At 41.4% G+C, this 17,905-nt stretch overlaps 1 protein-coding gene across 1 annotated transcript in view; it reads left to right on the plus strand.

The window, feature by feature from the left end:
- Positions 1–10,870: 10,870 nt before the first annotated feature.
- Positions 10,871–17,905, plus strand: part of LOC122613222 — a 42,574-nt gene continuing 35,539 nt past the window's right edge. Inside the window, exon 1 of the mRNA XM_043787294.1 lies at positions 10,871–11,666. Coding sequence (XP_043643229.1) covers positions 11,204–11,666 — 463 coding nt within the window. The 5' untranslated portion in view covers positions 10,871–11,203. The remainder of the gene's footprint in view (positions 11,667–17,905) is intronic.

A 17,905-nucleotide genomic window follows, 5' to 3' on the forward strand; every position in this document is an offset into this window, starting at 1 on the left:
TTTGTCCTGAGTGTGCAAATAAATAAATAAATAACTCACAGGGATGCCAAGTGTCAAGTGGCGGGGCAGTTCGCAGGACCCTCAACCGAGTCCATAAATAACAAATTGGATTTTGATGGGCCATTTGTTAGCCAGCTAATTCGAACCGTGATTTTCGGCACCGAGAATCCGGGCCAATTAAAAAGGCGGTAAGAAGTGCAAATTATGACAGCCATCTGCGCCCCAGATGCATTTGCCAAATGTTAGTTTTGGCTTAATTAGCTGGCTATCCAAGGACCACGAGCAGCCAGCAGCCAGCCGCCAACGCTTTTGCAATTTAAAACTGTCAACGGCAGGACCTTGTAGTCCCCCATTTCCATTTGCTGGCCATTTCAGGCGGCACATGTCCACAGCATGCTGTAATTTATTAGCAACAGTCAACCGCACAGGATCTCCACTTTCCAGTATCCACAGGACCTATCCGCTCGCTACACACGCACCATGATAAATGGCATTTATATTGGGTTACACTCTCGGCCAAAACTGGAGAAACACTTCTGCATGCCATAATTATCAAGGACCTCATCTACCCCTCTCCCTCTTTCTATCTCTTTCTACGGGTCCTGTCTCCTCCTGTTTGTCGTTTGCCTTTTCAGCTTTAATTGCCCTTTTTGTGTGAGCGGTCGGAAATATACCCACAAAGCTGACAACTGTAATTATTCACTGTAATATGACATTATTTATGCTCTTTTAATGCTACCTTTTCTTTGTTGCGCTCCATAAGTGATTCACAAAGGGGTTACAGGTATTAACGGCTACTAGCTCCAACTTGCATGCCCTCCTAGTCTTACTGAAATGGAATTTTTCCATTCCATGAACTTTCTTTTCCATTTTTGTTACTTCAAGATTTATGGCCCACCGTTTGGCCTCGAAATGGAAAGCGAATTCGGTTGTATTGACAAAATTGGATACTTTTTAATTTCAGCCCCACGTAACCTGAAATTTGAAACTTTTCTCGCCCAGTTGTCACATACATTGGGTCAAGTTGTCAACGCCACAGTTGCCACGTTTCACTTCCTTGTTTTTGCCAGGATAATTCTCCTTTGAGCCACCCCAGCCATCCGAGGAGAAGGAAGCAGCCAGGCGGCAACTTGTCGCCACTTTATTAACTGTCAATTTTAAAATGTCTTCTTTTTTCTACGGCAGGACTCGCACTTCTCTTACCTGAAATTAATAAAAACTAGGGTACGCATATATACATATATAGAAATTATAGATAATCAAATCACCATGGATTAGTATTATTAACGCAGAACACTTAGTTACAACAACAAGCTTCGTATTCTCCCATTTTAAGTGGCTTTATTCCGAGTTCTATAAATACGCTGGAGTTCGGTGAAAACGTGGGTTAATTATAATCAATCATCGCAATTAGGCACATTCCTCAGCTCGGCTATTTATGGTGCTTTAGGGAATACTTTAAGGTATAGATTTATAAATGTGTAGGGCTATTGGTTTGTATTTAGATTATTAGGGTATTTGAGCAACTTATTTGTAGGTTTTTTCTGCAGGTTTTGGCTGGAATTTGACAATATGCTGGCACCTACTTCCTTATAAGCTGGAAACTCCTGCTGAGAGATGAATCTTCGTGCCGCTTTTTCCACTTTCTCCGCTTTCTCCACATCAGCGGCATACTCTGTCACTTTCTCGGTTGCGCCTGACAAAACATGAAATTTAATATTTGTTGTCATGTTAGGGGAAAAAACATGGAAAATTTGAACATGATAAATGTTTTTCGGAGGGCACCCGAGCAACGCACATGCCGTGGAAAACTTCCTGAGCCCCAGCCCCTGATTTTTCCGCCACGTGGGTGTCGTGGGTGTCGTTTTGCCTGCTGAGACATGGCACGGGGATTTGTCCAACAAAATAACAACAAAATAATAAAACCAGCAGCAGCAAAAGGAGAAGATGAACAGAGTGTTTGTGCCATTAACCCAGTTGTTGAATTTCACTGTTTTTTTTTTTTGTGCTTCAGACTTGCAACATCAAAGCGGCAGAGCGACAATGCCGACGCTGCCCAGATAGAAAAACTCAACGAGCTGCGGGACTTGCCCCGCTCGACATTCAAGTGCATGGCACAATTGCGGCCGCAGCGAAATAGTAAAAAAAATATAAATAAAAGTGTGTATAAAGTCCCGAGTGCAATAAAGACTGAAATACGAAATACGAAATATGTATATATTTACAATATATCCGCTGCCTTATGAAGTGAGTGTTGTGGGCGGCACTAGTAAATTTTCGGCTGGGTTATTGCAGCATAAGAACCTTGACATGCAATCCAGAATCGAGTGTTTTTTTTCTCTATTTTTTGGTTGCTGGATGGTTACAAATGCTGTCAGTGAAATGAAAACCATTTGCTTGTTCGTCTGACATTTCAATTGTCCGATTTATTAGGGAATATTTGTGTCGTGCTGACTGTGTTGTTCACACGTCACCCAAACCAAGGTAAACTCGATCACAGGTAGTGCTTTTAAGCTAATTTCACAAATTCTATTTTATTTGTATAGCTACATGCTGATTTTCCCAACATATGTACTCCCAACCAGTGTTTTTTTAATGTTTCTAATGGCCTATTTGTTGGTATCCCCTTGACATTGGTGATTCTTGTCCCACACACTCATCTTTCTGCCCAGAACTTTTTATAGATGACAGACACTCAACATGACAGATTCAATACCTAACTACTCATTTCCCATTTCCTGTACATGTACTGTGTAGTAAGAATACATATACATGAACCATTTGCTGTTGTAAAATTTTTAAAAAGAAGCATGCTGCCAGATTTTTAGAGGCTCTTCCCCCATTTTTTCGCCATAAAATAAAAAACTAGCGTGTCTAATGAGCAATTCAGAAAGTTTTCATTTTCATTTTCTGCGCTCTCTGCTTTTTCCGCGCATTTTGCCTTTGGCTTTGCCGTGCCATCTTCACCACACAGAACCGCACTTAGACCTTCTTAAGTGACAACTTGAGAGTCAGCTGGAGGGGAGAAAAAATTTCCACTGCCCCACCCACTGCCACGCCCATTCCTTCCACGCCGCACGCTTTCCGTTGCCAGTCTTGGCTAATAGGCCTTGGTCTTGATGCAGCATTTTCCTCCGCTGGCCGGGGCGAAAATAGTTTTCCGCGCTGCGCTTCGCCGTTGTTGTCTCGAGTATTTGAGTGAGTGATTCACGTCAACTGAGGCATGATTCTATAGAACTAAATGAGTTGTCGCTCTTATTCTGCTTATTTTCAGTTTTTTTCCGTTTTTATTTTGTCTTTTCTGTGGGGGTGAATGGGGCTCTTAGCCACAGTGGCACTCCGATTAAGCGGAAGGAGAGCTAATTTACTAGTTTACTGTACTAACTAGATTAGCACTATATCCAAATAAAATGTAGTATATTAGTTATAATATTAATTAATGCTTATAATTTAGTAGGAAGATAATACCTGATGAATTAACACTTTAATTTAAACATTTTTAGCTGGGAAGAAATGTTTATACATTTTTAGCTGGGCAGAAATGTTTAATAATATGGAAATGCGACTTGTTGAGCATGCAAATATTTTCGTGCAATTTGTAGCTGCAGCTTATTAAATATTTGCCATATTTTCCATCCGTCGCCCAATTTTCCACCCGAGAGCCGTTTGGATTACAAGCAGCGACAACTGCAGGAAAAGCAAGTGCATTTTGAAATATGCCATGGCAAAATCACGGCAATCGCGTAATTAGCCATTTTCCAAGTTGTTGTTTCCGTGCAATTTCGAAGATATTTTTGTGTATGCACTTTATATTTAGCTCGATTCGGGAGCCCAAGTTCCCCTTTCAGCGTCCTCAGTCTTCCGTGGATTATGCGAAATTCCTTGGAATTATGTGGGGCGACAAGTAAATTGAGCGCACAGGCGGCGCCCCTTCCTCATCTCTCCGTCTCTGTCCTTTTTCTCTACAGCTCTCTTTCTCATTTGGCCTTCCTTTCACCTGCCACATGTCGCCTGCGAACAGTGGCCAAAAGTGCAAATGCCACATATACATATATGTTCATTAAAAATATATAAACACATCTTATAACTTTGTTAAATAAAAGATTCAAATATATTTACTATACAAGTAGACTATGTTTTTGATTCAGATTTCACTTCTTTCTAAAGCTATAAACTACATTTTTGTCTGCTTAAATATTACAGAAAAGAACCCATGAATGGTGTAAATCTTTATCAATATTTAAAAATTCAATTTATTGCTGCTCGCAGCGTAATTCGTATCCACTATGCCAGTCCTTGGGTTTTCCTTACTTTTGCGTTGCCAGGTTTTCCCCGTTTTCACCGCCTTTTCCTTCCTCCCTCGGCTTTTCCTTCCTTCTCGGCCTGTGTCAATGGCAATTTTTGCATTTTAATTGCCTGACAGGCTAATTGCTGCCGTAGTTGTGGTAGTTGCTGTTGTTTTTTCTGCCAACTCGATTGTTGTTTCAGCACTTAGCCCGTTTCTCGAGCAGCCCACGGCCTAACTCTACCATCTACTACATACCATCTACCAATATGCCGGCCCATTCATTTGCCGAAGGATTCGAAAGAAGGATGTGTGAGCCTAGCCTTTTCAAGCAAACAGCAAAGCGGCAAGAACGGATGAAAAACATTGCCAGTGGAGCACACGGGCGTTGCTCTAATAATAAATGTGGTTTTGCCAACCAATCGCCCCCTGTCAGTGGCAAGTGCGATGAAATGCGTGCCGAAGGAACTGCAAAATATCCTGCCGGAATATCCTTTTTATTGTCCCCGACTTGCGCCGGAAGTCACGTGCTCGGCATCAGTGGCAGGCGGTGCCCCAGAAAGTTGCAAAATGATTTGGAACTATTTATTGAAAATTACCGTGTGAGTGCGTTCATTCCGCCGAATTACTTGTGGCGAAAATCGGAAAATGTGCGAGTGCCTGAAAATTCTCGACGTATGTGTCACACGAATGTAATAAGTGCAAGAAAAATCGGTTTTCTATTTGTTTTCGCTTTCACAGTCGAGTTGCTGGGGGAAAACGATTGCGGAAATGACCAGGTCTGAATAATAAAAAGAAACTTACTAAAAAGTCTTGAGATATAATATTAAAATTGGGTCAATAAAAATAAGTCTTGGGTTTACTATTAAAATTGGTACGACAATAATACTTCCTTACTACTTTTTACGCCTTTACAAACTTATCTTGCTGAATACATATTCTATAAAATATATTTCATTAAAAAGTCAGCAACAAGTGCATAAAAATCGGGGAAAAACTGCATCATAAGGACATTAAATTCTTGGAGCATAATGAAGAGCCTGGGAATCGTTTTAATAACGCTGAATTTAATATCCTGGCATGGGCATTGGCAAAAAGCCGCGTTAAATGGCAAAGGAATGCCGTCCTTGTTGCTCCTGCAGGACGTGAATTTTAATGAAATGACGACTGATTTAAGAGGCGGCTGCCGCCGCAGGACAGTGGGCGTGGCAACAGGTTTGAGTTACATTTTCATAGCACACTTTTCAGATGCGCAAAAATGCGTTATGCATGAGCACTTGGCGAGTGCAGGAAAGCAGAAAGAAAGCCAGAAGCTGACACAGTTAGGCATAAAATTATGACAGACAGGCGGTTGGAAAATAGGCGGTGATAGGTGGAAAAAGGCGGTGGGAAAAGTGATGGCGAAGCTGCAGTCAAGGGTGCGTGGCTGGGACTACATTTTAATGACTTTTGCTTGCCTCTTTAAATTTCCCATCCGCTCACTGCGCTCCAAATTTATGCAATTAATGTTGCGCAAATGTTTGGAAATGCAATTCTCCATTCGGCATGCACTTTGACACAGCCGTCCGCAGCAAAAACGCCAACGACTGGAACCGAATGGCAGGCGAATGCAGAGCGAAGCACCCAAATTAGCTTTTCGTTTTCCACATTTTCCCTACCCCCCTCCCTACCCCCTATCTTCCACCCCTGGCAACCCTAGCAGTTCCTACCATTTTCTACCACTTTTTTGTTTTGAGCGCCGAGCTCACACAAAGTAGTCAAATGCCATCGGGCATGAGCCAAGGAATTGCCAAAGTGACAGGCAGTAACAACAATTTGGCCAGGAGTGCGGGTCCGGATTGGATTAGACAGTGGCTACGTGTCCCTGCGCTTTAATTAAGCGCAGTCGGAAAGTCGCCCCAAAGTGGGCGGTGCTGGCCAAGTGGGCGGTTCAGGCCATAAAAAGTTGGAGAAGGGCTCCAAAGTGCACGCTTTGTCAAGGAAAACCCGCCAATCTACGAGTTACTACTCGGGAATTGTACTTTCTAAGGCTTAAAAGGGAAAGGGTTAAAGTATGGCAAGAAGAGCCTTTCAGAAACTGGAACTAACATCGATATTGCTTAAGAAATATATCATAATATATAATCATATCTATTATATACTATGCCATCACCTTATGAGAGCTTTATTAAATTCAACTTAATGCTTGAGGAGAATGCATCCTTTATTTTGCAAACTGATTTAAACTTATACAGTTCTATTATTCAATAGAAATTCAGACATGGATGCTGGATTTTCATTTTGAATAACCGCAGATAAGCCAATGAACACAGGGATCCAGACTCTGGATCAAAACAATTTCCACTCATTTATAATCAATTATAGGTAACCCAACAATACCCAACACTCGATGGCCAGGGCGGAATTTTGGAAATTTGGCTTCCTTTGTACGCCTCATTACGAGTACACCGCGTGCAAAATTAATTGAATCAGAGCGATGACAAAAGCCAACTGGGCGCTTAAATCGGGCCAATTGCAATCACCGCATAATTACTGCCAAATTTTAAATGCATTTTCAGTGTCACGACTGCAAGGACGAGGGACGCGAACCGCAAAACCTAATTGAAATTATATAATTCGTGGCCAGACAATCGAAAAAAACAGCGAACGGAAAACAGCGAAAAGCTCGCTGCTCGCTTACACAAATATGTATTTTTAATTGATTTGCAATGGATTTCTGCACAGGCAGCTAATAAAACGTGGCCACAGATCGAGTGACCCAAACTAAATGTTATTCCATTTAATTTGCATTCGACTGTAATATATCAATGGATTTCAGTTTGCTGCAAGCAAGTGTGCAAGTGTGCTAGTGTTGCGTCATCAGCATACAAAAATTAAATGAAATGTTTCGTCATCATAAAAATGTTAGCGGAAATGTTTGACCAGCAAAGCAAAACAAAGGCATGGGTAAATATTATTTATTTATATCATACTCTCCTAAATATGTATGTACGAGTATATTTGCCTTTGGCTGACCGACGCCGAGGAACATAAATTATGCGCTAAGCCTTTGGAAACTGACAAATTTTTGGCGTTGCACTGGATTATGTGACTTAGGAGCGAATGATTTGTGGAATTAGAACGGGTGCCAAAGCCGAAGCATTTTTAATGAACTCGGCGACTTCCGCTTTTACCACATTATTTACACCACATTTCTGATAAATTACCTACATGACGGAAATATTTTATTATTCAGTGAGGATTATAAATCTTAGATATTCAAAGTTATTGCCTTAAATGAAATTTTCTCACTTAGTGCCAAGTTATGGCATTGTTACCTTACATTCCGAAAGCAAAAATAGCTAGTTTAGCAAACCAATGCAGTTTGGAAATGGGAATGCATTGTGCCAGTTGCATTTTGAGTGAGCATATGTCATGGATACCGAAACGCCGACCTGTTCGAAATGCCGGGCAGGAATTGAGTCAAAAGTCGGATGATTGCTGGTGGCCAGATTGCAAAGTGGCCCAGAAATCTGAGGCCCGTAACTGCAGATGCACTGTGAGGTAAACGCAGCTGCAACACGCAGCATGCAGCATGCAACATGCTACATGCAAATGCGTTGATCAATGCTTCAGAGAGACCTGCAAAGTATTTTGATTTACTGATGGTATTTCTATACACCCCTTTTGGCTGTTTCTATGCATTGGATTTAACATTCATTGGAAATAAGAATATATGTGCAATGCATGCATAGTTTTTATGCAAATGGGCCACCAAAGCGTTGCAAAGCATCTACGCTTTCCAGGAGGAAGTGCATCCGACGTATGGCAGATGCATCAACAGTCGTTGAAGGTTGGCATTTTGGTTGCTTTGTGTTCGGCTTTCAATAAAAGCGACAACGGAACAGGTGAGGCTGGGCCACTTTTGGGGTGGCAGGAAAATTGCATACATATGTGCCATGGGGTCTACGGATCCTGTTTGTCTGCACGTCTACGTGTCTGTTTGCCAAATGCCAACTTTATTAGGAATTTTTGCCATTCGCTGGCTCATGAGGCGAGCGTACAACATTTTTGGGTGGCCACATTTTCACATTTCCACATATCCACATAGCCACATTTTCCTCCAAATCCATCCGCTGTCCCTGCAGGTTCGTGTATTTGGGATTTTACTTTGGCTGAATGGATTATATCCGTATTGTGCCGACAAACAAACACAAATATCTTGTCTGCTCAGGTGGGAGGAAATGAGAGCGAAACTAAAAACCGGGGAAAACCAATGAGAGAGAGAGAGAAGGTGAGGAAAATGAGCGGAAGAAAACTCATGCGCTGTGCGGTGGAGAAAATTTCCCACTGTTTTCTAAACAACTTAAGTAAAAGCCGATTTTATTGGAAACCCATAGATTAAGTTATAGCTTAGTTCATTGAGCTCTTGGAATATTTCAGTTGACTGAGTAAACAAAAATATTATTTTATATTTCAACTTTAAGGCTGCAGTGTAAATAGAAAAATCCAGTTTAAATGCACTAGTAAAATCGAATTAAGTTTTGACGGCTTTACAAATTAATATGTAAATATTATATTATATAAAACCTAATTCTTAAACAAATATTAAAAATAGTAATTTCCATAAATCAAACTCTAGCTCTCAGTACAATGGTTCATACACATTACCCAAAACGGGCATTAGCACCTCATTTGAATGGATTCCATTAGGGCTGGTGTATTCGTGTTTGACGCACTTAACTAATGGCCCGGCGTTTAAAGCCCCATAAAAAGGCCCAAAGGACATCGGAACAACCTGGCACTGACCATGTCTTAGACAAATGGCGGACTGTCCGGTTATAATTGACCGCAGGCGGTTGGAGACACGGCCAAGTGGTTGGGGCTACACATTATCGTTGTGGTCGTCGTTCAAGTAGAATGGACAATTATTATTAACTGCAATAAATTTCACGCACGCACAATTTACATGGACTGGGAAAAACCAGGCACTGTGATCAATTTACCACATTGAAAGTTCTATTGACTGCTATCAACGAATAATGATTTTATGATGATACAAAAATACAGCATCTATAATGTACTAATTTATTCATCACGCAGCAGATTCATTCATTTATTCATCATACAACATTTATTTTCTTCGAGTGCCGAGAAGAACTCAAGCGTATCGCAGGACTCGATCTATAAAGGACACAGGACACGGGGCACGGACATTGGGTCAGAACACGTACAACTCATTTAAGTGCAACATAATTGTGTGTGCCCAAGTTTCGGGCAGCTCCCACCTGAAGACTGCTCTTCCTCGAGGGAGGGGCCTTGGATCGGGTGGGGGGTATAATTGCCACCGGGGGCACATGTCAATGGCAATTACCGGCAGTGAGTTCAAGTGGAGTTCTGAAAGAATGTCGAACCGCTGACCAGCCCCATACTAAATAAATCGATAGTTGTGGCCGTTGTGTTGCCATTAGCGTGTTGTTTAATTGAATTGTAGCAATTAAAGAGCTTCAATTGGTTTTAATCGGAAATTGTTCTCATTGTTCGAGCACAATGGTAAAAGTCGAGCTGTCGTACACACACATGCTCGTTGATATATCAACTATAGTCGCAGATTGAGATAGATGTGTGCACACACACACTCAAGCACACACACACACATCTACGTAAATAGTCGTCATTCACATAAGCCCGCCTCATTAACGCTGACATTCAGAAATGGCAGAAAGGAAATGTGCAATAAATGCGACTAAGCCTGTGGAAATCACCAGCGAAAACACCAACAGCAACAACAGCAGCAGCGGCGGAGTGGTGCGGAAAAGCACCACACAAGCCACGGTAATCACAGGGGGTTAATCGCAGTCGGGGGTTAAGCCAACAATGGGAGTTCAACTAACGCGCATCTGGGGAGATGTCAAGTGTTCGGCGGCAGTCAAATTCGTAGTCTCGTAGGGGATTTTCGAGTTTCTCCCATTGAATTGCATAAGTGAAGGTTCAAATCCGTCAACATAGTGATTAAATACTAGTGCGAGTTTGTATTGAAACTCGAATGAATCATGAAACAGCGTGAAACCTATAAAATGTTTTTAAAACAGAATTGAACATTTCAATGAAGGTGGTATCTTAAGTTCGTTCGTAGATATATTGATAGTAATCCTCTTTTGAGAACATTGATGCTTAAAACTTATTTTTAATGCCATCTAAAATGCAATGCAAATGTATCATATTCCTCTAATTATTTTTACAAAATAATTTATCACTCTCCTCATAATTAAATGTTAGTCCTAGCTGTTAACAGAACCGTAAAAGTTAACATAAAGCTTAACATTAACCCAGTGGCTCTAAAAAATGTCCTTAGGCAACAACAGCTAGCTGGGAGCTCAACAGGCTGTTTCTTTCTTTTTTCACCGCCGCAACAACAGTTGGACGATAAGAATTTCCCCAACACGGAAATTTCAATGCTCTCTCTGCCAAAGGATGGTTCATTTTCTCCCGCATTTCCGCACTCTCTCTCTCTCTCGTTTTCTGCAGTGCTCCACCGTTGTGCTCTCTCTCCATGGCCCATGTTTTCATTGCCTGCCGCAACATTTGCTCAGTCCGCGACGAACTCTCAACGCGGGCGGTTGTTCTGAATCTGTGGCAAGTTCTTGCTCCAACTCGCACCCATATCGAATTTATTGAGCTTGCTGCGCGCCAAAAGTCCAAAAAGTGAAGAAAACGCAGAGCGTACAAAGTTGGAGAAACCAAAAATAAATATGTGAATGCCGCGAGTGTGTGTGTGCGTTTATTTTTAAGCGGCGGCCCGAAGGCAAATGTGAAGTGTAAGCGGCAAACAAAAAAAAAGAAAAAAAAAAGAAAAAGTAAAGAGCGAGAAATATAAATTATATCAAAACAAAAATAGCCGCCAGAAGGCAAGCGAATTAGCACGCAACATTTGACGAAATGGGAGCGACACCGAAAACAGACTTTCCGGCCCACTGGCTGCTGTGCATCCTCATGGCTCTCGGCTCCATATCCTCGAAAGCGAGTGCCGCCAGTTCCTATGGCGCCTCCTTCATCTCGAACCCATCCATATACGCATACAGTGTCGAAAACCAGCCGGAACCACGCGAATCCAGGGACAACAGCATCAAGTTTGCCGCCGAGCATGCCAATCTGAACTCGAATTCCAATCTGAATCGTAATTACTACTACACCGATGATCCCAGTCCCCTTCCGAATCTGAATCTGAATCCGACTGCCTCTCTGGCCACGCCCCCGGCCACCCAGCCCGCCCCCCAGACGGGCTGCACCCTGGACCGGCTGGCCGTCTACAAGGTGGTGCTGCACACCTACTGGACCCGGGAGCTCTTCCCCAAGCACTATCCCGACTGGCGACCCACCGCCCAGTGGACCAAGACGTTAGGTGAGTGCTCTAATACACCATTGGGATTGTTCTTTAATTTAAAGAATCTAAATAAAGAACAATTTATTTATATTAGCCAGATAATATGTAATTTTTCGTACTTCGGAATAGGATCCTAACAATAAAGGGATTGCATCCATTAGATGGTTTTGTATCTGCAGTTGAGTGTTTGCTTAAATCTTCGTTGGTATAATATAACTCATTCCAAAATGGCTTAAAAACTGAATTGGAAACCTTAATCATTGACTATGAACTATAATAAAAGTAAAGTAGATGATCTTTGACTAAACACATATTTAGAAATATTCCCTTGAATTAATGAACCTCAAAAACTTCCCAAGCTTTTTAGCTTTGCACATTGGTTACTATAGCTACGTTTAATTAAAACATATTTTCGATGTGCTTAAATTGGAACGTAAAATGCTGGCTTTATATTTTTCACAAATTTGCACTTAATTGGAATTTCAGCAGATATGCAGCATCAATTTTCGGGCAAATATTTTGCGCTTTTCAATTGTTATAAATTCAAATTCAAACAAGCCAATCCAATCCAAAATCCCAATTTGGCCCAGTGCCCCAACCAAAATGGGTCAAACATAGTGTGTCCTGGGTCCTGTGTGCCACTCCAGTTATTACTCAATCGTTGAGATGGGGATAAGGATCTCATAATTTGTGCCAGCTCAGCAACAGACTAATTTGTCACAATGCCTTACTTTACCTCTCTCCCAATTTGTCAGACATGCATATGTACACAGATGTATGGGCATCTACATACGCAAGGAAAATAAATCGAAAAGCAATTTCGCAGCAAGTTGGCTAAACATTTTCGGTTCGTTTTGGTATTTTGGGTTAAATCAGTGGGGGCTTGGCTTGGGTGGGGTTGGAAAATGCCTTTGGCCGCATTGGCGTGTCGCTTGTCTTATCAATGTTTTTGCAGATTTAGCTGTCGATTTATAGCACACAGCCACACAAACACACCCACACACATACACACACACTGGCAGCTCGCAGGATATTCAGACGACCCAGTGAGACAAGTAAATCTGACAGCTAAACAACCAAAGCCTGGCCCACATGCAGGGCCAAATAAAAAAGGATAAGCAGGAAGCGGAAAAGCGGAAGGATGGAGCCTAAGAAATGCGATTTGTACGTGCTTATGCGCGATGTGCTGGTCTCAGCGCAAAACGAGAAATTGGATAAAGTTGTTCAATATAAATAAGAGAGCGAAAGGACCTGCCACCACACAGCTCATTCTTATCCTGCCGCATTCGAAATCAGCAGCGGAATTCCCATTTTTGATGTTTTGATTTTAAAGCTTATCGGGGGGCGGATAAAAAAGGCTATCTCTCATATGAGTAATTAAATGGGCATTACGAGCTATACATCTCTGGGCCATAAACTTCATTCTTTCCCTGGTTGTTTATAGTGTCGTCTGGCTTATTTATAGTTTTTCCTCTTGCGGCAGGCAGTCTGCCACAGTGCGTATGCGTGATTTATGAGAGCTCTGCACTTGTGCTTATACTTGCATAAAGTATAGCGAAAAGGACTTGTGCCCGTACTTTATCGCAAACTACACTATGCTTTGCTATTCAGGCGAGTGTTTTTGCTGTTTAACACTTAAAATGCAGTAGAGTGTGTTTATTTTTCAGAAAGGAAACACAACGCAAAACAGAGTTTCCCCCGAAGAATCCTTGATATAGAGTGAATTATTATTTAAGAAACTTTTTTGGGTAGGATAAACAACAATGGAGTATAATCGTTTAAAGATAGCAAGTAAGCAATATTTGAAGTAGTTGGTATCCATGGAGTTTATTTGTTTTTCCCTTAAAACAAGCTTATCAGCTACCTAAATATATATAACACATTTCGCAGAACACTATGCATTTCGCATTAAATATGAACTAATGCCCCCGGACACAATATCCATCCCGGAATTCCAGAACTCCTGCTTCTCCTGTCACTTGCGTCTCAACTTGTTTCCCCTGATAGCCGTTTAGTCCTGGCCAGCGGCACATCCGAAGCTGGTCCTGATACTCCCTTAGTCCGAGACCGAGACCGAGTCCTGGCCCAATCCGGAATGCCATTTGGCATTAAAATTCAAGCAGCGGAGAGGGGCGAGCAGCAGGATAGCAAAAAAGCTTAGCAATGCACTTCGACTTGGGGCGGTGGAGAATCGTAGTCGAAGTGGGTGGATTGGGGGCGTGGTGGGCCAAGGGGCAATGGCTTCCTGCCTGTCATATCCTGTTTATATATAATTTTCAGTGCGCAACTCTAACATCCGTTACATTTCAACTGGTTGGAGGCGGCATAGCAAGAAGAAACTACGAGCAGCAGCAAAAAGGATATACTATAGGATATACTGGAGGTCCTTTTGTTTTTGCTGTCGAAGGAGGTTCGCAGCGCAAAATTTATTATGAATGTTCAAAAACAAGCAGCGACAGCGATTGCAACGCGAGGGAAATGCACTGCCCGTCTTTTGTGCCAAGTCGCCCCCAATGTCCTGCCTTATCCTTTCTGGCTGCCAGGCCCCCGATGCCCATTCTCACTGCATTTGCCATTCGAGTTTGCTCCTCGGCGAGTTGTTAAATTTCATTTGCCGCTGCCCCGGCGACTGTTGTCGCTGTTTTTATCGCAAATTGAAACCGAAATAAAGTTTGCCTCCTGCTGAATATTTGTTTTAGTCCTGCCATTTTTTCTCCGCTCACTCTTTGCGCCTTGTCACAGTTTTTGTTTTTGGCCCAGAACGAAACACACTCGCCGAAAGAAGCATTTTCGCAACAGTTTTATGCTTTTTTGTTGGCTGATAGTTCGGTTTTGGTACTCGGTTCGTCTCTGTTTTTGCCATTTTTATTGCTTGTCGGGGTTTTTGTTGAGTCAATTCTCGAGCGTTTTGCAAGCCAAAATGAAATGTTGCACTCTGGCAAGTTGCATTTGAAATGACTGCCACGGCAAACGGCCTCGAGGCACTGAAAGAAACGCAGCCATTTCTAAGGCATTAACTTTATGGTTTCAACTTAATTGTTGCAAATAATTGGTGCTCTATCTTAATAGCAATGGGTTTTGTTTGGGTGATAATCCTAATGTCTTAGGCTTAACAATTTTTAGATTTCGGTTGCTACTTTCGATGTTCCCTTTACTTCTGAGTTACCAAACATTTCTCACAGTGCCTGAATATACGATTTATCAGGCCGGGGTTCACTTGTTTAGGCCGATGGCTTTTACCGGCTAGATTGGCAAAATTAATTGGCCTACAAATAAAGAGGGAAGTTGATTGAATTCGGAGATGGTCGCAAGGTAGCTGGTGGCTGCGATAATCCCCCGCCCCACTGATCCGTTGTCAGTGCCACTTTACGACCCACCACCGGGAAAACAGTATTCCGCCCCTCAAAGTGTTCGCAATTTGTGCCGCATAACTTGCGGCCCATTGTCCAGAGTCCAGAGTCCTGGCGAGTCCTTGCGGCTCTCAGCTCGTTAATTGCCACGTCCATTGGGGCAATTATCCTGGCTGCTGCTTTCGCCGCTGCCCATTTGTTTTTGACTGCGGCGGCAGGACGTGCGTCTTTGTAGTTGTGTTAATACTTTCGCTGCGCACTTTCACTCGATTTTTTGTTGCTCTTGCTAATTTTACTTTTTCTGCTCTCTGCTAAATAATTATCGATAACAACGTGCTTAACTGTACGCTGCATACATTCACATGACAATATCTTTCTGCGCATATTTAATGCATTCACAGACAACATAAGAAACAGCAAACATTGAGCTTGTTCGCTTTTATTTCAATTTCAAACAAACTTTAAATGTTTGTAATTTTTTGTTCAAGCACATGGGGAAGCGGAGAGCATAAGGCGCATGTACAAGCCAAACATATCGTATTCGCATGATAAAAATGGCAACTGCGGATGGGGATTATTTCCCAGGAGAATTTATTTGAGCTGCTCTTGTGTGCAAAGCTAATGGGAAAATCGTGTAAGAAATGGAAAATGTTTAATTCGGCAGACTTAAATTTTGAACAAACATACTCGTATATATATTCAAATTATTTCAAAGAGAAACTGTAGATATATGTGCCATTATTTTCTCTGAGCAACTGATCCATTAGATAACCTGTTTGTGAACCCAGATTATGGCCCTAAGCATTTCGGATTTGTTCATTGCGTACTTCTTTAGGTTGGGGAGTGCTTCGCCTCTATAAGTCCGGAGTCATACATTAAGAATTCATAACACAAAGCGAGATGAGCTCCTGGCAGAGCCGTAGATCTTGAAACTGCTGCTGACAACGCAATTTCCTTGCGTCTGGCGCTGTTCAGTCTGTTCCTCAGCTGAAGCTGAAGCTGAAGCATGAGTACATTAATAATAAATGTAAATACTTTTTCTTATTTTACCTGCTCTTTTTTGTAGAGGGGAGCAGTGTTTTTCCGAGTTCTTTCCGACCACTTGCACCTACTTAGTGCCGGCTAAAGCTTAAAGTGTCGTAATTAAAGCAGCCAATGCTCCCCAAAAAAATCCAGATTTCCCCCTGGATGTAAAATGAGAAGCGGTAGCTCTTTTACATGGCTAAAATCACGGCAAACAACATTTTCGCTGGCTCACTTTCCCAGCTCAGCCGTTTCCATTTCTCCCGCATTTACTTGCATGAATAAATTTCGTCTGCATGTCCTTTGCGTTCGTCCTGCCCCACCCGCCTTCAGTTCTTTCCTTTGTATACATTGTGCCTTGTCAAATTCATATCATTATTCATTCATACATGATTAGACAACGCAACAGAACACGAGAGAAGACAAGAAAACCGTGCCCAGGTTTTGTATTACACAGAGAGTGAAAGTTTTCCAGTGGGCCGCGCGGTTGCCAAGGAAGGAAAATGGGAAAATCCTTGAGCCGGGGCAATAGCATGAACCCACCGAGTCAGACAGGCGTGGCATTGGCAAATGGAAATTAATGAATGAAATTTGATATAATGTCAGGTTCGGTTCCCCCAAACTTCCACAGTTTTCAGTGCTTTATTTGGATCTTTACTTTAACAGTATTACTCCATATTAAATGCTATCCAGCAGATTGCGTTTAAGCCCATTTCAATTATTTATTCGCCACGCATTAAAATTACATTATATTTATATTATTCGCGGTGTGTTACACAAATGAATCAATTGAACAACGTATGCTTGATGGTTTAAAAACAGGAGGAAAAAAAAAGAAGTCAGATATAAGGACATATTTCACCTGGGCTAATTAACAATCAATTGCACAATTTGGCTCACGTTTTTATTGCGTTCGGTAAATTTAAATCAATATTATTGCAAGGAAACCCGAATACGATTAATTCAACTTAAATTAAAACACAAATGTTTTGAATTACCATAATCCTAATTGGGCAAAACATGTTTCCGATCGATTGGCCGTGTTTATGAATATTTATTTACCAAATTACTTTGATCTAGTTTAGCTATTGTTTAATGCATTGTTTAGTTTTCACATTTTTTCCATGTGCAAAGAGAAAATCATGTTAAATGCTCAAATGATTAAAATGTAAATGTGCTTGAAAATACACCAGTAAAGTTCGTTGACTTTTTGCATGATGGAAATTAACTGTCAAATAATACAGAGTTTTTACTTATACGAAATACCCTTACGAAAAAGTGGTAATTTCGCAGCGAACAAAATAAAAAGCAATTAAATATTTAATGTGTTTTTAGCTCGTGAATATTTGCAGGAATGCATAAAGCTCAGGATAAATATACGTTTTAGGTTTTTATTAGAAACATATATTTAAAGTGGCCAAGTCTATTAATCGAGCATATTTAAGTCTTCGGTTCCAAACGAGTAACCTTTGCGCACTTTTTCACTGCGTATCTTGCATGACAAATCGGAAGGTAATAAAATCTGCAATTGGAAATTGCGAAATTCCGGTGAAATGCATTTGCTGACCGTTTTACTCATTTACATATAGTTTGCCATGTCAAACGCAATATTTGTGCAGTTTATTTATTTTATTGTGGCTGCATTTTTTGCATTTGTCAGCACAAATGACTGTCTTTTGATTTATGTTTGCAGGCGGCAGTATGAACAAAATCAATATTAAACAAACACTCAAAAAATGCAGAAATAAAACCAAGCGACGCTGAAAAGTAGGCAACGCAAATTGGGGCAGCAAATCGAGATCCTAATTAACTGTGCCACATAAATCAGTGGCGCCCCGAAAGAAATCCGCTCATTAATAATGCATTTGCATGGAAATGTGTAAG

The sequence above is a fragment of the Drosophila teissieri genome, chromosome 2R, assembly GCF_016746235.2.
Source record: "Drosophila teissieri strain GT53w chromosome 2R, Prin_Dtei_1.1, whole genome shotgun sequence".
Classification (NCBI taxonomy): domain Eukaryota; kingdom Metazoa; phylum Arthropoda; class Insecta; order Diptera; family Drosophilidae; genus Drosophila; species Drosophila teissieri.